Source organism: Mus pahari, chromosome 23 (assembly GCF_900095145.1).
Source record: "Mus pahari chromosome 23, PAHARI_EIJ_v1.1, whole genome shotgun sequence".
NCBI classification, from domain to species: Eukaryota; Metazoa; Chordata; class Mammalia; order Rodentia; family Muridae; genus Mus; species Mus pahari.
The window spans coordinates 1,123,595-1,147,215 of NC_034612.1; the positions used below are offsets into that span (position 1 = coordinate 1,123,595).

Below are 23,621 nucleotides of genomic sequence, written 5' to 3' on the forward strand. Positions count from 1 at the left end.
CCTGTTGTATCAGTGAAGATGTTGCAATTCTGCTTCTCTCCAGAAAGACGGATAAAGCCCCAGGGCAGCTGCCACTGCTGCAGGCAGCATTCAGTAGCGGCCACATCTGCGGACTTTAACAAAGTATCAGATAGACACAAGGAGGTAAAAACTGCTCTGGGTGTTCTTTTAGACACTGGAGCCAATTTTCTCGCATCACCCACACAGCTTGTACTTCATTAATTATCCCCGAAGACAGTGGTCTTGTTTATGTGACTTCTTCTAGGGAGTCAGTGGCATAAGGCAAATATACATTTGCCATACAATTGTACAATTGTTGGCTTACAGAAAACACAGTGTGTCCATTGAAAGGGGTGGGAATGATGCTGGTCTAACCCAGGCTCCTTCATTCCCTGGATGCAGCAGTAAGGTCTGCCTTCCTGGTCACTGTGAGGAAGGCAGTCATTTAAGGGAAAGGCCCAGTCCACAGCAGCGGTGGCACCGGCTGGTGGCACTGCCCTAGTCTTCATTTCCTTCTTTTGGTCACCTGCAGGGGTCATAATGCCTGCAGAAGCTCACTTTGGTTAGTGAATTTGGTACCTCAATACTTACCAAAGCCGCCTTCACAAATATTTATTAATTATAAAACCCCCAAGGGAGATATGGAATATCAATCCCATCTCTTTTCCAATTAATTCTGCACCTTTCCATTTGGCAAATAGGTATATTTTTGTGGCTCTTAATAGAGCAAGGAACCCCTTGGCTCTTTTGTCTGTGCAATGGCTTGTTGTTGGCTGTGTGTGTGTGTGTGGTTTAAAGGAATTTATCCATGGAAGCTCCCACTGTGGCTGAGAGATGGCTTGGGCGACATCTGCTGGCTGGCTGGAGAAGCAGGCTGGTCCACAGAACCAAAAGCCATGCCCTCACCCCAGGCCCCAAGTAAATCCTAAATCCACAGGGCCCGGTGGACTGTGGGTGGTAGGTACAATCATGGCTGAGAAGGCAGGGCATTGACACTTACTGTTATTATTTTCTTTATTATTGTTATTTAAATGGCAGTATTAGAAGGCAGGGGATGTTTCCCACCAGCTAATAACCATTTAAGTTGCATTTGGGGGCTTTCATGACTTGAGGACAGCTTCTCAAAACTGCGGGCTGTTAAACCCCCTACTGGGTTAATGTGGCAGAAAAGGAAGGGCGCTTCTGTGCGGAGGCCTCTCTGGTGTCTGGGGGAGGGGAGGGGGGAGCAGGTCCTTTCAGAAAATCCAATTAGAGGGAGAGAAGAAGGGAAGGGACCCCCAATGCCCCAGGCAGACGCTCAGCCTTCAGGCAGGAAGCCTGCCTCTACCCAGAGCTCACTGGAGACAGGGTCTCTATCCTGAAGGCAAGGGTGTGTAAACTTATCCTACCCCCCCCCAAGGAGGCGTACTGGCCACCTTGTCCCCAGACTCCCGTAACCAGCGTGGGTATCCAACTGACTATTCCGAGGAAGACTGAGGGAATAGCCAATAACTCTAGAGATTGCCACAGCTTCTTTAGAGACTGTCTTCTACACAAATGCCCCTCTCCCAGGGGTTGCCCAGAATTGGGGCACCACTGTTGAGTGGTCTCATTTTCAAACCAAGTCGACTGGGTCTGGCGGCTCTCAGTGGAATCCTTTTGTGCAGAAATTTTAAAGGTGGGCTGCTTGCCCAGAGTCAGAGAATCCTGCACACAGCTGCTACACACCGCTCAATTCTGTTGCAGCTATCTAGTGTGTATTTGCTGTGCTGTGTGGGGTGTTGTGTGTAGAGCAGCTCTGAGGGCTCCATGCAGTAAAGAGCTTCGCTGTGACTTCCTCCTTACCCAGGGGTCTCAGAAGTCACTCAGCACTTTACTGTGACTTTCATCCATGCAATTGTGGGGGACAAAAGGCTCTGAAGAGACTTCAGAAGGTTTCCCCTCCTTCGTGCCACACCCCCTCCATACCACACCCATGTATAAGCCTCCTATCCAGCTCCTGGGGGCATCCTGGCACCTCTGCTCCTTCCGAGGCCTCCTGGACGCTTGGTGAACAAGGGCTTTGGACCTCATGGGGACTTGGAAGGCCATTCCAGTTGAGGTGGTCCTTCTGTGCTTTGTAGGATAGAATCCAATGAAGACGAGTTCATACATAGTGTATAGTGGAGGGATCTCGTGCTGCGGAAAGCTGAAGGGGACAGCTGCCTGGTGAGCCTGGAGCTTCTATCCGGAGTGATCTGAAGTCACCATCTGTAGCTCTGAGGGCGAGGGCAACATGGGAAGGCTCAGGTGTCGAAGCTTACCTTTCCTTGGCTATTCTGACACTGCTCCCAGTGGAGCAGGCTACCTAGGACCAAGATGGAACAGGCTCTCCTACCTGGCTTTTGCCACAAGCCTTAATGACAGTGTTCTAGGGGGGCCTTGACATCAAGCAGCCGAGCTCAGCTGCTGCTGTAACTGCTCACGATTCCTGACAACCAAGAGTTGGAGCTCATGGTCTGTGAGGCCCAGAGCTCCTATATGGGAGGGGTGCCTGACGCTCTCCGTGCTCACGCATGCACACCCACCTTGCCACTGTGGCGTGATGTGATGTGGGGCTGTCACAAACCCTTACGATGCCCACCCAGAGTGGAGGGGAAAGCCAGTGCCCTGGGCTTGAGGCCCGGCAGCATCCAAGAGCAGTGTCCCCTGTGGTCCCGGAAGCCCAACCCTAAGTCGGTCCTATGACAAGCAAACGTTGTCTTCTGGAGTCACTCGAGGGAAGCCCCTTCTAGGTTCTACTGAGGGAAATGGGAGAAAGGGGTCCTGGGATTGCTGTGAAACCAGCAGAATTTTGTTTTCCAGTGGCCGAGTGGCTCTCCTGGGTAGATAGAAGCCCCCTGTGCAGTGAAGTTTCTGGTTATGTCAGCCTCACCATGCTGGGCACTGTGTGTGACCCAGACACAGGTAGTGACATCCAAGAGGCCCTCAGAAGTCTATGCAGCCACCCAGCCTGTGCTGAGCTTGGCCAGAGTCCAGAACTACGGGCACCAGATCCTAGTGACCCACTGAGGTCTGTTTCCTAGGAGATTCCAACCCAGTCAATCCAGCAAAGAGGTGGCACAATACCAAGGAACTATTTAAAATTAATTTCTTTATGATCAATAAGTGTTTGATTTATACACCTATCTTGTATATCCATGTACCCAAGGCCACAGAGGAAAAAAAATGTCTTGGGCAAAAAGTGGTCTCAGGAGCCATGGTCAGGGTCCAAAGGTTAAAGGTGTTTGCTGCACAAGCCCGATGACCTGAATTCAACACCCAGAACCCATGTAAAGAATGAAGGAGAAAACTGACTCCACAGTTGTTCTCTGACCTCCATATGCACTTTGACAAGCACATGCTCCCCATACACAGGCATGCGTGCATGCACACACACACACACACACACACACACACACACAGATCCACATGTCAGGCATGAGCACACACATCATGCATGCATGCACACACATCCACACATCATACATGCACACACACACATCAGGCATGCATACACACACACATCATGCATATACATACACACCTGCACATCATGCACAAACATATCCACACATCATACATGCACACACATACACACACACAGAGAGATCCACATGTCAGGCATGCATACACACATCATGCATGCACACACACACATCCACACATCATGCATGCACACACACACATCATGCATTCATGCATGCACACACACATCATGCATGCACACACACATCATGCATATACACACACATCTGCACATCATGCACAAACATATCCACACATCATACATGCACACACATATATACATGCATATACACACATATCAGGCATGGTTCTTTCCCTGCTCTTCCCCCCCTCCATAAATACATAAGTGGTTTTCCTTTTTACAGATTTATTTATATGAGTACACTGTAGCTGTTTTTAGATACACCAGAAGAGGGCATCAGATCTCATTACAGATGGTTGTGAGCCACCATGTGGTTGCTAGGAATTGAACTCAGGACCCATCTCCAGCCCCAATACATAAAAGTGTTTCACAAAGGAATCTGGTGGATTGAATAGGAAAGGCCTCCATAGACTCATGTGTTTGGATGTTTGGCCCACAGGGAGCAGCATTAGGAGGTGTGGTCTTGGAGGCGTGGCCTTGTTGGAGGAAGCATGTCACTATGGGCATGGGCTTTAAGGTTTCCTATGCTCAGGCTCCACCCAGTGTGGAATGAGAACCGCCTCCTGGTTGTCTGCAGAGGGTAGTCCCTTGATGCTGCCTGCAGATCAAGATGTAGGATCAAACCTAGATGCTGCCATGCTTCCAGCCATGGTGATAATGGACTGAACCTCTGAAACTGTCAGCCAGTCCAGTTAACTGTTTTCCTTTATAAGAGTTGTCTTGGTCATGGTGACTCTTCATAGCAATTAAACCTTAATTAAGACAGAATTCCAAGTACAAGAACTGCACAAACTGTACAAAGCCCAGTAGTGATGACCATGGTCCGGACACCAGGCTTCACACCAGTCTGAGGTGATGGAGTCTGGACAGCTGGGCCTTGGACGGGCTGCTGTCTCTCCTGTGTCCTACCTAGCCTGAAGCTTGTCATTCCCAGCTCATCTTAGAGGCCACTCAAGACGGTCCGACCTTACCCCAGATGTTGGCACTTGGTGTCCTCTCTGCCCTCTGTGGAGTGGGCCCTTCAGCTCTCCCCAGAATCCCAGTCTTTATAGATTTACCACAGAAAAAAAGCATCTCCCACACAGCAAGAATGGCGGCTGACCAGGGCCCACAGGGCCCCTTCTGTGGAGTGGGGAGCAGGCAGTTCTGTCTGCAGGTTGGGATGGAAGGCGAGATCTTCCTCTCTACCGTACCAGGGGCCAGGGGAATCTCCAGGACAAACAAACACAAACGAAGAACTAGCCCTGGCCACACACTTCATCAAGTCAGGGATGAAGCTGTTCTGGACGCCTCTTCTCAGGATGCTGTGGTGTCACGGGCCAGGTCTGCCTCCCTCAGCTTCCTGAGCCTGAGCCTGTCTGCTTCTCCACCTCTTACTCACCACCACCAAGGCAGGAGAGCGAATGCACAGGGCCACTCTTACCTGGCAAAGTGGCTTCCAAGACTCTGGTTGCAGTGGCCCCTTGGAGGTACCTTGCAGTCACTGAGCCTGGTAGGAACACCTCTGCTCCTCTGTTGAATGCCCTTTCTCAGCCTCTGGTGCCTGGAGACATTTCCCCTGGCCTTGCTGGGTGGCTGTGTGGGACTGAGACTGAGCAGAACCACACTGGGTCTCTAGGAAGTGCTCTGTCCTCCCTGATCCCAGTCACCACAGGGAATGGGGCCCTCATTGGCCTGGCCTCTGGTAAGCAGAGGTGAGTGGACTGGGAGACCTCTGTAGGGTCCAGTTCAGGGCGCCCCTCCTGTTCCCCGAGGGGTAAGGCAGTGACAGGCGGTAGCATTCATCAAAGTAACCTCATGTGTCTTTTCTCCTTCCTCTCTGGCCACAAACTCCACTAACAGGGACTAGAAGTCCAAGATAATACTCAAAGCCTTTTCATGCGATTGCCTATGTGGGAAGAGGTCCGGTACCATGCCTTTCCATGTTGACATTTCATTTTCTGCATACATGGCTCAGGCACACATGCACACCCAGCATGCATGCACGCACATGTGCACACACACACAGGACACCAATGCATGCTTGCTCTGTGGGCAGGGCCTCTGTGTCTCCCCTTGCCCACATCTGTCAGTGGTAAATGATTGCCACAGGAAAACATAGCAGACTAAGTGACTGCACTGTTTCTTATGGCTTTCGGCATTTGCACCAAGGGATGCATGCACTGCGACAATCGATAAAATCTCCAGAAAGGACTTGTAGTGACACACGGTAACAAGTGTTGCATGCACAGTGTGCCTTCTGCTGCAGACTCCCACACACGCCCCCGTATGGCACTCAAAACAGTCCCTGAGTGGAGCAGCAGATGTGCATCCGATTCCTGCACGACCCTTGCAGGAACAACTGGAGTGGCAAGGAAGCATGTCCCTTCAGGGCCCTTCGCGCCTGCCAGTGCTGTGCACCACTGCCCATCCCCCCTCCCCTCCTGCAGGTGACTAGCCTGGTTCACCTGCCGGGAGGAGGGTCTGCTGGTCTCAGGTCCCAGGAACCTATCTGGAAGGGTGGGATTCCACCCCATCACCCAGGTCTCCCCACTCCAACACCATTCCCAGGGACTGCACTGGGCTCCGTCCACGTCACACATCAACTCAGAGGATGCGAAAGACATGTTTCAGGGACAGTGCCATTGACAACACGCTCCCAGCAAAGACCTAAAAATGAGACACCAAGAAATGAGGCTTCCGCTCAATTACAGCTTTGTGTTCCCTGCCGGCTGGCTGTGGCGCTGACAGGAAGCAAGCCTCAGCCGTTTGATCACTGTATTTACTGAAAGCAGCAAAGCTAAGCCAACACCATGAGCTCCTCCCCTCGGCACTGGAGACCAGACCATTCCAGGCCACGGGACAGGCTTCACAGAGCTCCAGGCTTCAAGTGATTTTTCTCTAAAAAGCACTTGGAAGGCCATTTTTATTCTTTTATCAGTGTGACAGTCAAGGTGCAAGTCAGAATGTGGGGGGAGGAGTATGGAGGGAGATGGGGAGGAGGGAGAGAGGGAGGAGTGTGGAGGGAGACAAGGGGAGGGAGAGAGGGAGGAGGTGGAGAAAGGGAAGGAGAGAAAAAGAGAAAGACAGGGGAGGAGAATGTAAATGAGAACACAGTCTCCTGTCAGGTAAATGTAATAATTTACTTTCAGACAGCCAGGTTTCTGGTGTCATTTAGAGATAAAGTAACTGGGTTTTGGCCTTATGGAAAGCAGCCATTTCTAGAGTGACTCGAAGCAGAAGCCTTTCCCAGGAGATTCAGGGAGGGGAAATATATCAGTGACTGGATGGCTGAGGAGGGCCAGGCTGTGACCAGGGAGGGCTTGAGCCAGCAGATTTGACATCAGAGTCTGTGGCCACTGTGCCATGCATGGCTCTGAGATCTGGAGTGTGTGACATCAGCTGAGGAGAGAGCAGCCTGGGCAGGAGTCCCTGCATCTGTTTCTGTGCACACTCATGCGCCTCTCTTGACCGTCTCTGGTCTCAGCAACAGGCTGTGCTACTGCTAGTTTGGTGCAGCAAGGGCACACAGGTCTCTGGGGACACTGCCCCTTCTTACCAGTCCTCTCCAATGCTTAAACAGAAGAGGGGCTTTCTAGTAAGGTTAAGGGACTCGACAAACTGCAGCTCAGCCTTGTAATTTAAGAGAAAAGCTGAGACCCCCTGGGCTATGTGGGCAAGGCCACCTGTCACTGCTCAACCATTTCCTTTGGCAACTGCAGTTCACAGCTCCAGAGCAGGAACCTTCTGTGCCCGTGCTTATACAGTCTAAAGCCAGCCTCAAGTAGCCCCAACCTGATTTCCCCGAATGTGGATGCTAAAAGGAACATAGCGATCTATGACCAGGTGTCTCCTGCACTGACCCTTCCCCTCTCCAGCAAGATGTCCTGCTGAGACAGCCCAATGCTGTAGGGTGTCCCCACCAAAGTGAAGACAAGACCCTTCCTATCTTATAGGTCTGCAAAAATTAATTGTGAAAGAGCAGAGGGGCTGGACTACTGCCCGTTTTGGAGAGCATCCACCCCCCCCCCAAAAAAAAGTGCCAGGCACTTGGTCCCGAGGACAGGCAGGGGTCTCAGAGGCATTGAACTTGTGCGGTGATAGCAGAGAGCTCCCTCAGTGGGAAGGAGAGCTTTGCTTTGAAGGAACCACCCTTTTGTGACCATGGGGCTTGAGGCCAGGAGCCTACCTCTCCACCCTGAGCACAGGGCCTGAGGACCAGTCTCTGGCGGCCATCTCCAGCTAAGGAACAGAAGTCAGTCTTCAGCAAGTGACCTGCTCATTGATATAAGAGAAGCTATGAGGCAGAGAATCAAGATGAGCTAGCTAGGGATGCTGGGATGTAAACAGGGCTACGCCTGTGCTGAGCTTCTGCCCGGCTGATGGACAATGTGCTCAGGGGGTCAGGAGGCTGAGTTTCCTAGCAGAAATCCTTTCTGGAGCCTCCTGCCATTCCTGTCTATCCCCGGCACAGGATGAGCCCTGGCACAGCTCCACAGCACTGATTCATGGCTGTCTCTCGGAGGGTCGCAACTATGAGCATCTTGGAGCCCACCATGGCCAGCATGTTTTATCCTCACCAGAGTAGCAGGCTGGTCAGGTACCTGTAGGACAGGTGGGCACCTTGGTGAGGCTGCTGCAGAGCCTGTCTTGTTCTCTCCTCCTTTCCCGCCCTCACCAGGATGCCAGCTTATGCTGTGGCTTTGCCCTCTGTCCTCCAAAGCTTGGCGGTCTAAGCATCAGCCTCCGCTAACCCTACAGGACAGGCAGGGGCTGGAGCAAGAACAGAGCCCTCAGCATCCCTCCGGGACCTGGGGAGAAGGCCAGGGGAAGAAATCAAGCCGGAACCCTTAGGTGTAGAGAGTCGCAAAGAAGAAATCAAGTGTGGTGGCCAAGGCCATCGAGTAGACAAGAGCATGGTAGACAGGCCAGAGAGCAAGCACTGCAGGGGAAAGGGACGCTGGCCTCGGCGCCCACGGCATAGATGACCAGGGCGCTCCCTTCCACTGCTCCTGGCCGCACCTATCCTGAAGCCTCACTACCTTCCCTGTCGAGCTGCAACTAGTTCTGTCTGAAACTCTGCCTATCGATGATCCTTCTCTCTTCCACTGTGGTCATCAGAAGAGTGACCAAGACCAGGCCCAGACGGAGGTGAAGGCTTTCCGTTCAGCACCTGTGGCAGATTCCTGCCTGCTCGCTGGCACTCCCGTCTCACCCCCACCCTGGCTGCTCCTGCAGCATCCACTGTGGAACACAGTGGTACAGTGTGCTATCCCAGTGTAAAGGTTTCCATGATCATCAGCACCATCTCTGAGCCTCTCCAGGGCAGCCCTGGCTAAGGATCTGCTACACACGAGTTGCTCAATGGAGACTTTTTACATAGGGTCTTAGCAGGTCGAAGCAGGCCTTGAACTCAGGATTTTCCTGCCTCAACCTCCCAAGAGTGGAGATTGCAGGCATGTACCACCACCTAGTGTAATGTTTCTTACTCTCACTATTGGGTAATAGGAGGGTTTAATTCTGCTTTTTTCAGTTTGCTGGAGTCAGGAATACAAGACTACTCTGTCATTTCAACAAGGAGAGCTTAAGACTCTAGAAAGTGTGAACCATAGAGACGCACGCTCTGGAGAATATAAGTCATTCTGGAGACTTGGCCCTTGCGTGTGAGCCCCAAAGTCATGCTATGGACATTTCCAGATGTGAATGTGACCTGGGTCTGATGCTGAGTCTGGGTCCAGGAGGCCATAGGCAGAGGAGGGTAGGATGGTGATGTGGGCGTCATTGTGGTCCGCTGTATCTCCCTGCACAGTGCGCAGCATGGACATGAAGCAAGACTCTAGTCATTTTATTTATAAATCAGGGCTCTGCTGCACATTTCTGTTTACTTAGAATGTGTCATGAGGTTTCCATTAAAATCTGTCATGGGGGAGATATGAATTCCAAACTGGCCGCATACTCAAGTTCCCCCCAGGGAAGGGAACGAGGAAGCCAGCACCATCCATCAAAACCACCCGTGACTGTCTCCCCATCTTGGACTAGCACCATGCTTGGTACAGTACAGGTGATCAGCAAATGTTTCTAGAATGGACTAGAGTAAACCTGTGTTAGGGGTTGCCCCGCTGTGACATGCCCTGGACAGATTGCCTGCTCCCCCTGCATGTGCTCAATGTCGGGGCACACACTGTTCAAACACTGCTCCATCTGTACAGTTCATTGTTGCTGTGTAGACATTTCAGGCACCAGTGAGCCACAATGTGGAAGGCAGTGGGGGCACTTGGCATCAGGAGGCTGACTCCACAGTAATGTGTTCTTTCTCTGGTGGCTTCCCACAGGGCCTGTGCTAGCAGTGAGACAGAAAGCGAAGCTGGAGACATCATGGAACAGCAGTTGGAGGAGATGAACAAGCAGCTTAACTCGGTGACCGACCCTACGGGCTTCCTGAGGATGGTGCGCCACAACAACCTCCTGCACAGGTATGGATGGTGTTCGGCCCTAAACACAAGGTGCTCCCTGAAGCACGTGTCCCTGTGCTCCTTCTGCGGGACATGGAGCTGAAGTTTGTCAGATAGCTGTAGAAGCAAGCCTGGTGCTTCGCCTCAGTACCAACAGTTCAAACGGAGGTGGGGCAGGCTCTCCACCTCCCTGTTTTTGATACAGTGGAGTCCAGGGTTGTTGACCTGCCATTCCAAGTCTGATCTGCCCGCCCAGCCAGCCTCAGGAAGAAGTTGAGTAGCTCTCACCTCTCTGCCTGCCTCTCATAGGCCTGCAACTCAGGAGGCCGAAAGGAGCCAAGAAGCCAGTGGGGTGGGAGACAGCAGTGGTCCAGAAATGAGCTTCTCCACATACAGTCGCCCTGACCTGGTTCCCTGCCACTTAACAGATGGGTGGGTCGTGGGTGAAACTATGGCCCCAGGCTTATGTTAGCCATATTTTGTCAGAATTCATAATTCCCATCTTCAAGGGATGATGGCTGTCCCAGGACTGCAGAGGGACAAGACTGGGTGGGTAGCCTTTCTTGGCAGCCCTACATGTGGGCATTGTGTACCTTGTCTGCAGCAGCCTGGTTTCCTGTCATTGTGTTATCAGGGTGACAGCAGTTGCCTTCCGAGGGCCCAGCAACTTTGGGAAAGAAGCCAAAAGCGTGAGGGATAAGCTGGTCCTCCCTCCCTCCTGGCCTTGGGGGTGTCCCTCTGTCTTGGAAGGACACAGCCAGATGCAAGGAGGTGTGGGATTGGGCTAGGCTTGGCATCTTTTCCACCTAAGTGGCAAGGGATATGATTTTGGCTTGGATCAAGAACAGCAAGCCCAAAACGAGATGCAGGCCTCACCAGGCTGTAGTTGACACCGAGTAGACCCTTCCCAGTCCTAACATGTGCACAGACCCCCGTCCCTTTAGTGTGGCAATTAAGGACCACTCTGCAAACATCAGCTGGCTTCCTGGTATGTGGGCAGCATCGCGAAGCTGATGGCCTTCTTGCCAGGCAAGAGCGAGGCTGAGCGTGGAGACAAGAGGGTTGGTATTTTCACTACTTAATTCACTTTCCTGTCTACAATATGCTAATCCCTCAAGACTGTATAGAAGACTGGGAGGTGGGCTCAGCTCAGCAGCTCCTGAAGCTCCCTATCTGATGCCCTGTCCCAGGGATGGCACTCCCCAGCTGCAGGTAACAGTGAGTGCTTCAGATGCCGCTGAACCCCCAGCTGGCTATGCTAGTGCTGTGCATGTCAGCCCCTTCGGAGGTCAAATGACCCTCTCACGGGGGTCACCTACAACTATCAGAGAACACAGGTATTTACATCAAGACGCATAATCGCAGCAAAGTTACAGTTATGGGGTAGCAATGAAAATAATTTCATGGTTGGGGGTCACCACAATATGAGGAACTGTATTAAAGGGTTGTGGCATTAGGAAGGCAAAGAGCCAGTGTGCAGGTCCCCATGCTGACTGCCCCCACCCCATGCCTGAGCGGTGATGTAATCCTGGAAGTGGGCCTTGCAAGGTGGCCGGCACTTGGTGAGATGTCATTCTGGGTCTCCCAACAGAGTGGTGACAAGATGGGGTGCATCCCTCACCTGTACCTTGAGGCAAGTGGGTGGATTCCAGCCCCACACACACGCAGCCTACCCCTTCCCAGGATGCTAAGTGGAGTCAGATGGCCTCTGCATCACCCTGCCATCCACTCTCTCCATTGTCTGTCCCCTCTGTATGGCCCAGAGGAGTCCCAGGCTTGTCGTTACTGACTCCAGATCTTTGCCTGGCATTGGGACATGGCCAAGTCTGGCTTTCCCAGGAGGGTTAGCGCGTGTAGGGTGTAGAGGGCTCTGCACATGTGCCTGACTCACTTAACCGAAGGGTGGGGTAAGGGATAGAAGGGTCCTTTGGTCAAGCACCACCCCGGCACCCATGATGCTCAGCTGATGCCTGTAAGCGCCAGAACGATGTAGCACTTCCCTGAGCTCTGTTGAACCTTCCCATAGCTGTGAAAGGAACCTGGGAAGGTTTGCCCCACTTTCCCTAACTGGCCCTGGAGGAAAGCCCCTCTGGCTTACTCTCTCAGGCAACAATGGACTAGCCATCACAGCTAGCAGGCTTACAAGGAATCCAGCTGTCCCAGCTGCCTGGAAGAAGCAGTCACCCAGAGCCTCGTAGCTAGATGAAGAGCTAGCACACAATCTGACTTGTCAGATGGAAAGTCTGTGGTCCACTCACCTTCCTTAGATGCTGGTCCTGCTTCTCCTACAGCTCCAGCCAGTGCTCACTTGTGTGTGCTTAGGCTCCTCCCAACACAAAGCAGGACTGGGCCCTGTGGACATCTCCTCCCAACATCTCTCTGAGGAGTCCTTGTAAAGTTACAGGGAGCAATGCCCCGTGGGCTTGCTTGGGGGTGCAGAGCCTCTGCAAAGGGCTGACCACGTTGCTGTCATGGATTGGTGAGAAGGCTACTGCCCCGGCCTGTAGTCTCACCTCTCCATGCCCAAGCACAGGTAGGGTGGGTAGGCCCCTACGCTGCCCCCGAGCAGTAGTGTCAGGAGGAGCCAGATAAGCTTCAGGCACAGTACAGGAGGGACAGACGCCGGCTCCATTGCCACCCCAGGCTTCTGCGGAAGGTGGTGGGCTCAGGGGCACAGCAGTGTCTGTCAGGGACCAGGCTGAATCACACCAGGCCGACCGCGGCCTCTTCCAACAGTGTGTGTGAACAACACGCCCTGGGTTGCACCTGCCCCGCCTCCTCCCTGCACAGCACAGGCTGCTGTGCTCTGCACTCCTCGAGAAGTGGGCTTGTAGACATATCAGGGAAGCCAGCTAAGAAACCCCCTCTTCCTGGGGCTGGGCTGTCACTTAGCAGAGCTGGGACTGGATGGCAAGGCAGTGATCTACCGCCACCTGCTGGATCTCTGTGTCAGTGCAAGTCCAGTGGCATAGTGCCTATGGAATCGGGGCAGCTGCAGAGGTGAGAGAAGGGAAAGGGCCCCTGAGGACTTCCTTGGGGACCTGGCCTGCCTCGGGGGCCTATGGGAAGTGGGGAGGTGCCTGTCCTGTGCCAGCCCTGAACCCAGCGCCCTTGTACAGCCAGAAGGGGGCCATGCTCTGCTCAAGCAAGTCTTCAGAGAACAATGTGCACATCTCCCCTTCTGGGGAGCGCCATCCCTGGTTTCGGAGTCTCTCCAGGGGCATCTGCACACCAATGGCTCTGGTAGCAAAGCTGTAGCACACCCAGTCACTTGTAATCATATTTCCCGAGTAGAGGGGAATGGCTGCCCCCCAGGAAATATGTGGGATGGGGAAGACCTGAGGGAGAAAGTACTACACGGGAGCCACAACCGGGGAGTGGGGAAGCACACAGGCCCCCTCCAGCTGGCCCCAGAGGAAGCCCTTCTGGCAACAACTGAATAGCTGTCACAAAACTAACAAGCAGAGCACTTGCCACAGCCTGCTGCTCTGTCTGGCGTCTGGCACAGTCCGTGCCAGTGCAGGTCCTGCAGGCATACCATGGAAACAATATGTGCTAACACTCGACAGTCTCACAGAGGGCACTACCAGCTGGCCACATTGAGGCCACGAGCCAGGCTGCCAGGGGAATTCTGCCACCACCTCTCCATTTACCTGGATGCTTAGTGCTCTTCGGGGCCCCGGAGACCATGGCTCTGCCTAGCAGTACTTAAACATTTTCTGAATCAATCAGTAGCTTTGGCAGTGTGACTCGTGGGGGTCCTGGGGGTTGAAGAGGCCTCGGTGTTAGGGGAAGTTTCACTGATAGCTGCAGAGTGCCTCCTCCACAGGCACAGCTGCTCTCAGGACACCCCTGTGAAATGGAGGGGCCCTGTCAGGGGCTGGCTGGGGTTGGCCAGCAGGTCCTTGTCTTGTCACTTCAGCAGGGAGTTCACTGCTACTGAAGGCCATCTTGTCAGCCTGGCGACTGCACTGACCCTTTCCTGATCCCCGTCCTTGACAGAGCACAACTGTTCTGCACGGGACCAGCACTCTGGGATGTTGGATTACGTCGCTGACACCACAGAGAGCATGCACGCTACTGGGTACAGAGCTCAGTGTTGTAGCTGACATCACAGAGATGCACGCAGGCTGTTGTGTACAGAGCTCAGTGTTGTAGCTGACACCACAGAGATGCACACACGCTGCTGTGTACAGAACTCAGTGTTGTAGGACAGTACCCCCTGCCAGAGACAAGCATGAGCTGGAGGCCCCGCGAGCAACCAGAACGAGGGAGGGTGAGCCTGATTTCGACCCTGGTCCTGTTTCCCCAGGAGCTGCCAGAGCATGACAAGCTTGTTCAGTGGTACAGTGTCGCCCAGCAAGGATGGGACCTCCTCTCTGCCCAGGAGGCAGAACTCCCTGGCCAAGCCCCCACTCCGCGCCCTGTACGATCTGCTCATCGCGCCCATGGAAGGGGTAAGTGGCTCCTGGGATGTGACGCCCCTTGGTGTCAGAACCCATCATTTTTCTGCTGGGGCACATGCGCACCCCCCCTCAGAGGACATTTTTTTCTGTTCAGTGTGCATGTGCACCCCCAGAGCACTCAGTGGACACACATTCTTCGCTGGCTGCTTATAGTGAGGATAGCAGGTCCGAGCTTGTGCTTCGCTCTGCTCTACACGGGCTGAACACATTTGGCTCAGTGTCCTCTTGTGCTCCTCGCCTGGTCTATAGACCATGAGGCTCGACGTGTCAGTGCTAGGGGTGAATGCCAGCCATGCCTACCTAATCCTAGATGTTTATCCCGCTGCCCCGGGCCACCCCCTTGCTCTTTGCCTGGGTCTCTTGCTGCCATAGCCCTGCTTAGTTCAAACAGTGCTCTTGGGTGGTGCGGGGACCTTGGTGGGTCTGAGAGTTTAGGAGCCAGTTTCAGGCAGGACAGTCACAGGCAGTTGTTCTAAGGAGGCAGCAACTCTCTCTCAGGCACCGTGTATCCTTAGAAACCGGTTCACGTATGACTTCTCCATTCCCTGAATGGGCACTTCCCTGGCCCTCCAGCAGTGTTTTGGCTGGTCTAACAGCGGTGGAGTGACTTTTCTGCCTGTGGTCCTGTTTTCTGGCACCCTGTGGTCTCTGTCCTTTTCTGCAAAGTGACCCTGGCCATCCTTCCTGGTGTCTTTTCTCTGTAGGACCGTGAGGACCATCTAGAGGACATGTCTGGTTAGCACAGGGACAAAGGGGGGCAAGGTGCACAACACAGTGGAGCTGCAGGCAGGGACAATTGCTGTGTCCAGCCCCTCCTCAAGGTCCCTTCAGGATTTCCTATCTGAAGCCACCTCCTGGAAAGGCCAAGACCCTCTTCCCTTCATGCCCCACTCTGTCCCTTCCTATCTTCACCCTCTCCACACTGCCATAATAGGGCTCTCGCTCACTGTACCTTGCTGATTGAGGAAGACACGGATTTTTCTCCTGCCTCCCACTGCCACTAGCAGTCCTGCACTCCTGGTAGTGCTCTCCAGTCCCAGCAATGCTCCCTAGTTCCAGCAGTGGGCCCCACACTCCCTGCAGTCCTCTGCATTCCCAGTAGTACTCCCCACTCTTCCCTTGCTTGAGCCTCCTCCAACCTTTGCTCCTAGCCGATTGTATTTCTGTTCCATCAATGCTGAGGAAGACAGAGCAAAGAGGTAGACTACTGTGACTGTGGTCTCTGCTTGCCTAGTTCAGCAAGGCCTCTATCCCAAAGCCCTGTCCCGTGGTCTCTGCCATCCACAGGGCAACATGGTGTCTCAGGACTTGGCTCTTGCCTCCTCCTCATTCTCTCTTTTGTGACTTACTTCATTCCCCAGTCACAGCCAGGTCCATCCCTCAGCTTCATGTCCCTCAGCAGCTGGCCTGAGGCCTAGTGCATGTGGGTACCTGACAGTGCACAGAGCTGCTCTCAGAGGTGCATTTGCACTGGATCCGACACAGCACAGAAAGCAGAGGACCCTAGGAAGACACTGGGTAATAGTTTTTGTGGTGACCTGGGAGCTTTCCGAGAGTCAGAACAGACAGCTCCCCAGGAATTGCAGCCACGTAGGCCATGTTTCCTGCCAGAACCCACAACTGAGGCAGCCCCCTCGATGGCAGCACCTGGTGGAGGCGCCGCTCACCCGAGGAGTCCAATCCTTGATGAATCCAAGCCAGGCAGGAAGCTGAGGCCAGGAGGCTCCCAGAGGGAACTCTCTTAAGTGCCCGGAGTCAGCGGGGTGTGCTTCAGACAGTCCCTCTTCCGTGACAAGCCCCCCGCCAGGGTAAGAGTGTGCCAAGACATGTCTACATACCCTCATGTTCTGTGGAGGTGCAAGGAAGGCGGGTGCACTGCAGGCGAGGGGCCAATGCTTCTCATTCAGGACAATGTGAGCCAGCAGCTCTCAGCCACCCCAAGCAACATGGTGTCTCAGGACATGGCTCTTGCCTCCTCTGCTCAAAGTTCAAAGACAAGGGATCCTCTGTGTTTTAAGGAAAGCTCTTCTGAGAACCTGGGGTTCCATCTCCTGTCAAGTTACAACTACACATTAGCACATGCTTAGACATGCCAGGTGAAGCTCTGGCCCTCTCACTGCCCTGTAGCTGTCCCATAGGCCTCCTGGAAACGTTGCCACTCCTCTCCAGAGGCCACCAGAGGGCGCGTTGATGCTTCCAGCCTTATGGGGAGTCACACTGTCCCTGGGCTTCTAGAAACAGCCAGTTCCCTCCACACTGTCACAGAAACCACAGGTCGGGACTGGAGCCTGGCGACAGGATCATGGATGCTTCGAGCCTAACCACTGGCCCCTTCATGTGGAGCATGTGATTATCTCGACAACTGCCTTCATTTAGCCATGGTCCTGTTGCTAGGGAACCAGGACGGAAAGTGGGACAGAGTGTTCTACCAGGGGAAGCTGTGGAGGGGAACACCAGCCTTTGGCTGAATGCATTTCCCGGGAAGTGTACTATCGAGACCATCAGCAACTGCTAAGTCAGATCCCGCCTACAGTCACCGGGGAGCAGTATAGAATGTCTGAGTGAAAAGCAGGCAGGAGGGGAGGGTGGCATGGTCCCAGCAGGTTTAAGTAAAGGTGTTAAGGACAGCAATGGCCCGAGACCTGGTCTGCCTTTCTGGTTGAGAGGACAAGGGAGCCATCTCCTCTCTGAGCCCAGGTGACCAGACAACCTATGACAACCTATGACTAGTGGTGGTTTCAGGGCTGACTTGGAGTGTGGCCCTGTACGCACCAGTAACATATACGATCTTCCTTCCACACTGCAGGCGAGCTTCACCCAGTGCAAGGCACCGTACCCTCGAGGCAGGCTTGTGGTAGGGCTTTCTCCAGGAGGGCAGTCACTCACTCTATGGAGGCCCAGACTTAAGCATCCTCAGACTCCCAGCTGGCCCTAGTTACATCCTGTGAGCCTCACCTTTGAATCCCTTTGCTTCTGCTCTGCTTAAAGTAAAATTTAAAGCTGGTTGCTCCAAAGAGGTCATTCACATGACTTAGACACACAGCTAGCTGTCTGTCTGCAGAGGCCAGAGGGACAATGACACGTGGCCATGAGTCAGGTGTGGCACTAGCCACTGGCTGTTCCAACACACCCGTGTCACTGTGGATAGCCATGTGCTCACACTGGCCCGTGCTATGGCAGCTCCCTCCGCTCCCTGGGCTGTGAGGAGGGGATGCTGGCGGCAGGGGCTCTGCCCATGTCATGCAGAGCTCCCCATCCCATCTCACCGTTTCTGGGGTGGCAGTGACATATTTCCTACCCCCTGGGTCCCAGAGCAGCTCATTTAGCTGCTTGGGAAATGGCTTGTAAAACAAACAAGTGACACAGTGATTTCAATCCTCTTTCTTCCAGGTTAGCCAGGTTATAAAAGGAAATAAGACCCAGGGGCTGAGGACCCTTAACTTCCCACCAGACATGTCACTTTGGGTTAGCCAGCATTTCGGCCACCCTCAGCCAGGTGCCCCTGGCAGCAGGCAGCTGGGTCACATGAGCATATTCGCTTCCTGAGGGCATAGCCTGTCAACCTGAGTCAGCAGGAAACGTGCTGGGCCCAGGAGTCCGGCATTTGCAGACGGCCCTCTCTGCCTGCAGTCCCACAGCTACAGTGACTCCACTCCATCTCTGTTGAGTGGCAGCCATACTTGCCTCTCTCTCCACTTCTTCCCATTGCCTCTTCTCAAGTTCAGAGTTCTGCTCTTTAGTGTAGGTTCACCCTGAATTCATGGCCATCCCCCTGTCTCTTCCCCCCACCCCCAGAGTATTGGGATTATGGGTGTGCATCACTACACCTGGGCGCTGGGTCGTCTTCACGGCTGGCTTGCCTCTTCTGAGTCACAGCCCCACTTTTGGAAGGCCACTTCTGGGCAGAGCGGGCAGGAGTCTGCGTGCTGAGGCTTGCACACGGACCTCCCCAGGTCCTCACGTGAAATTCTGGCAGGAGAGGTGCTGCCTAACACCTTCTCACCCCCAGAAGCCATAAATGGAGACCCTGACATCACAAGTCCCTGGACCACAGATACGATGACCCCAAAGCCTCCATCCTGGCTCTGAGTGTCTGGCCTTGTCCCTCATCAAATGGGAGACTCACCAGGCTCTGCGAGTCCTTGCTGCCCCAGAGGGTCATAGCACATACCTGGTGTGTAGTGTCCTGGTGGCAACACAGCCTTCCCACTGTGTTCCTGGGGGACAGGGGGAGTCTATCTAGGGCAGCTCCCTCTGCACTTGTCTCAGCCTCCAGAGAAAACGCCTGCATCCACCGGTAGTTGCTCTTTGTGTGCCATTCCTCTTCAGACTCATCTCCTCCCCCCTCGGCCTCTCACAGACCTTGACAGACTGTCTGCTACCTAACACCCTCCGAGTCAGGGGCATACCTGTTAACACTTGTACAGGGTAGCAGGCCCAGCATCCACAGCCTCCAGCCCTGCCCTGCCCGTTAGCCAGGGTGATCGTCGATGGTCAGTGTGGCCTCCCACCCTGAGTCCACTCCTGCTCTTACTCTGCAGGGCCTGATGCACTCCAGCGGCCCCGTGGGCCGGCACCGGCAGCTGGTCCTGGTTCTGGAGGGGGAGCTCTACCTTGTCCCCTTTGCTCTCCTGAAGGGCAGTGCCTCCAACGAGTACCTGTACGAACGCTTTACCCTCATTGCTGTGCCCGCCGTCCGCTCGCTTGGTCCACACTCCAAGGTAAGGACACACTGCCAGACTCTGGGTCTCCCATATAGCCTGAAGGGCAGGCAGGCTTAGCAACCAGACGCAGGGCATAATTCACATGGGACAGTTTCTGCCTCTGTGGTTTTGAAGATCTTAATTTTTAGTTTGATGTTGAATTACAACTTTGTCAAGAGGCAGGAACAGTTCAGAGGGAATGGAACAAACTTCTGAAGTCTCCATGGCCAACTCCAGGTCCCAGATGGGAAGGGAGCTGGTCTCCCTGCCATCGCCTGGCTCACAAAGCACATTAGGCATCGGATATTGCCCAGCTCGCAGAAGCCTCTTCCCTGCTGGCAGCAGGGACTGGTTGTACAGAATCACAAAGATGCTGAACGCTCAGGATAAGTGATGTTACCAGGACACGGGGTGCCCGGCTGACAGTGTCTCCTCTCCTTACAGTGTCACCTGAGGAAGACCCCGCCCACGTATTCCAGCTCCACTGCCATGGCAGCCGTCATAGGCAACCCTAAGCTCCCATCAGCAGTGATGGACAGGTGGCTGTGGGGACCGATGCCCTCGGCAGAAGAGGAGGCATTCATGGTGTCAGAGCTCCTGGGCTGTCAGCCCCTGGTGGGCAGTATGGCCACCAAGGAGAGGGTCATGAGTGCCCTGTCCCAGGCCGAATGTGTCCACTTTGCTACCCACGTCTCTTGGAAGCTATCGGCCTTGGTCCTCACACCCAGCACGGAGGGCAACCCCGCCAGCAGCAAGAGCTCCTTTGGCCACCCCTACACGATCCCCGAGTCACTGCGGGTGCAGGACGATGCGAGCGATGTCGAGAGCATCTCGGACTGCCCGCCACTGAGGGAGCTGCTGCTCACAGCGGCTGACCTCCTGGACCTGCGGCTGTCCATGAAACTGGTGGTGCTGAGCTCGTCCCAGGAGGCCAACGGCCGCGTCACAGCAGACGGCCTGGTGGCACTGACACGGGCCTTCCTGGCTGCTGGCGCCCAGTGTGTGCTTGTGGCTCTGTGGCCTGTGCCGGTCGCAGCTTCCAAGATGTTCGTTCACGCCTTCTACTCGTCCCTGCTGAATGGCCTGAAAGCCAGCGCCTCCCTGGGCGAGGCCATGAAGGCGGTGCAGAGCAGCAAGGCCTTCTCGCATCCCTCCAACTGGGCAGGTAGGGAGCAGACACCACTCTGCAGCCGTGGGAGGGCAGGAAGCAGGCTCTGGGTGCCAAGGCTCTCCCTCATACTCAGCCCCTGGAGGCACAGCCACCACCTTCCAGGTCACCCTCAGAAGGAAGCCACACAGCTCTCAGCACCAGTGGACGGTGTCTGTCATTGGGCACCCAATTCAAAACCCCATGTTAGGAAAAAAGCAAAGACCCCCCCCCCTCGATGCAGCCACGGGAAGGTGTAGGTACATCTGTGTGCCATGTAGAGGTCGCCTGCCCTTCTGTAGCCCAGCACCCTAGTGGGTGTCACCGCTCCTCCAGGGTAGCCTTGCCTTCCACCTAGCAGCACAAGGCTTCACTGCGGCTGGTGCTCTGGCGGACAGAGCACAGGTCCTGGTGACCCACGGTCCCTCATCAGATCACACCTGTCCTGCCCAGGCTCCTCGGTATCCGTGTGCGAGATCAGACCCTCTGCCTGGCCCTTCGTTCCCACAGGAATCCCTGCCTGTGTGCTGACTTCCTGGGCTAGTGTGCTTGTTTGAAAGTGGCATGGATTTGGGTTTTTCTTTGTTGTTTTTGGTTTTTGATAGCCTAGGCAGGCAAAGGAGCCAAGGGGTCCGGGAGGGAGACCAGGGCCCTGCTGCTTAGCTGTCTGGTCTTTCCTGTTGAGCTGGAGGGACAGCCTATCTTTACCCCTTGCTGCTGGTTCCTGCCCCAAGTTCTCTCCCATAAGGCCTCTGACAAGGAAGCTTCAGGCTGCCCAGGCCAGAGGCTGCTCTGGAGTACCTATCTGTGGCTCACAGAGACGGCCACGCAGTCTGGGTGCCCGAGAGGCCAGGCACAGCCCACACCCACCAGCGCCCAGCTCACTTGCTGGGCAGTTGGGAGGAAATGGCCAGGCAGCAGTGCTGTCCCCTGAGGAGACCTCTGTGTTGTCCTCAGGTTTCATGCTTATCGGGAGTGACGTCAAGCTGAACAGCCCCTCATCACTCATCGGCCAAGCGCTCACAGAGATCCTGCAGCACCCGGAGCGGGCACGGGATGCCCTGCGCGTGCTGCTGCACCTGGTAAGGGCTGATGGGACCCTCCGGGGAACTTGGGCAGGGTGCCAGTGAGAACCAGCCGGAACAGCACGAGATGGGGATGGCTAGATCCAACCGCTCAGTTTCCTACCCAAACTTGGGTCTGTGTGGAGGTTCTGAACCTTAGGCTGTCAGCATGCCCGTTCCTAGGAGGGCCTAGCTGCCACACTCCAGGCCCTGGGAACACCGAGACATTAGCTTTCTCTGTCACCCCGTATCACACCACTGCAGACTTCTCCTAGTTGCCCTTTCTGCCCACGCTGCCCTGCCAGCCTTCTCGGGGCCTCGTGAGGCCTCTGGGTACAGGTATATTTACCACTTTCCTCCTCTTGGTAACAGCCAGAGCCACACCCCAAGCTCCCTGCCACCCTTTCTCAGAACAATGCCTGTTCCTCCTGCAGGAGGTCATGCGCCTCCGAGACCACTCTGTTCCAGGGACAGCCACTCCTGACCCTTAGTAAGTGGACACGTCTTTTCCCCCCAAATATCTAATTTGTGCTGTGCTCCAAGAGAAGCCTCAAGTGGCGTGCTGGACAGTCTGTAAGCCACATTGCCTTGGAGGCCTGTGACATCTCAGGACAGAGCCAGATGTCCACTGGGAGAGTTGTGCAGAACCTGAGAATCGGCAGGCACTGGTGGCAGTGGTCAGCATGACACCATCTTCCCCCAAAGCCCCAGGAGGACCAGGGCTGACCTGGCTCTCTGACTGCCTCATTCCCACCAGGTGGAGAAGTCCCTGCAGCGGATCCAGAACGGACAGCGCAACGCCATGTACACATCTCAGCAGAGCGTCGAGAACAAAGTGGGCGGCATCCCTGGATGGCAGGCTCTCCTCACCGCAGTGGGCTTCCGGCTGGACCCTGCAGCCAGCGGGCTGCCGGCAGCCGTCTTCTTCCCAACCGCGGACCCAGGCGACAGGCTGCAGCAATGCAGTAGCACTCTCCAGGCCCTGCTGGGTAAGCTGCTACGGCACAGAGGGGACCGGACCGCGGGTGACTTGTAGCTACACACGAGGGCCTTGTAGCTAGAAGCATCCCCAGAGGTGACAGAGTCCCCGAGAGGCACTGCCACGGATGCATGGCTGATACCCACCTTACCCAGTCTTCTTGTCTATGATGGTTGTTGGCCCCATCTGGACTTTGTGCTGTCCTGGGGGATGAGAGTGGTCCCGAGCAGATCCTGTCACCAGCAGCTATGCTTCTGGCAAAACCACAGAGCAACCAGGGTGACACAGGCACAACACCACCTGGGATCTAGGCTGCCCTGGCACCATGACTATAGGAGAGTAAAACACAAAGTCAGGGTCCCTCTTCTCTGGAGGCCAGGCCACACAGGAACATGTCGCTGGCCAGTCTGGCCTGTAGCTAACCACCCTCAGTGCCGAGCACCTGGAACTCACTCCCTGGAAGGTGACTTCTGCTCCTCTGTCCCGGCTCAGGTCTGCCCAACCCAGCCCTCCAAGCACTGTGCAAACTCATCACGGCCTCAGAGACGGGGGAGCAGCTCATCAGCCGGGTAAGCACAGGCGGGTGCCGGGCGCAGGCTGGACGGAAAGAGTGGCCGGACCCAGACGGGCCCGGCAGGAATGTGGAGTGTGGCTTCCCTGCCTCCATGAAGAGAAAGAAGGGCTGGGACCGCATCTCTGAACAGGCAAGGTCGACAGACAGGTTCTTAGGGATCACAGCCTTGCCTCTCTGGCTGATCCAAGTGTCTCCAGAACTCTCTGTTCACTGTCCTCTCATGACCCTCACCTCCCCCAGCTCCCCCACCCCCTGCTAACTGACCAGTGTCACAGTGTTGGGCCAGCCCCCGAAGGCAATGTTCACTGTCCTCTCATGACCCTCACCTCCCCCAGCTCCCCCACCCCCTGCTAACTGACCAGTGTCACAGTGTTGGGCCAGCCCCCGAAGGCAAAGCCCTTTTAGAGAAGAGACAGCTTTGAGGAGATGTGGAATTCGGGGGTTTGAATTCTGACTGAGCTCCGAGCAGCCCCGTTCCCAGCAGCTTCCGTCTCCCCGACTTTCCTTCCGGCCCCTGAGAATCCAGAGTCCACCCAGGTGTACGGGTGTAGGGGGTGAGGCTCTGGATGGCATTCCTCAAGGAAGCGGTG

At 54.9% G+C, this 23,621-nt stretch overlaps 1 protein-coding gene across 3 annotated transcripts in view; it reads left to right on the forward strand.

Annotated features, from left to right (window-relative positions):
• The window catches only part of Ttc28 (tetratricopeptide repeat domain 28), a 422,057-nt gene that overhangs the window by 391,665 nt on the left and 6,771 nt on the right, over positions 1-23,621 (forward strand). For all 3 annotated transcript variants that reach the window (XM_029533518.1, XM_029533517.1, XM_029533519.1), the window contains 7 exons: positions 9,979-10,119; positions 14,411-14,555; positions 19,106-19,285; positions 19,712-20,432; positions 21,372-21,496; positions 22,236-22,467; positions 22,950-23,026. In XM_029533518.1, coding sequence (XP_029389378.1) covers positions 9,979-10,119; positions 14,411-14,555; positions 19,106-19,285; positions 19,712-20,432; positions 21,372-21,496; positions 22,236-22,467; positions 22,950-23,026 — 1,621 coding nt within the window. The remainder of the gene's footprint in view (positions 1-9,978; positions 10,120-14,410; positions 14,556-19,105; positions 19,286-19,711; positions 20,433-21,371; positions 21,497-22,235; positions 22,468-22,949; positions 23,027-23,621) is intronic.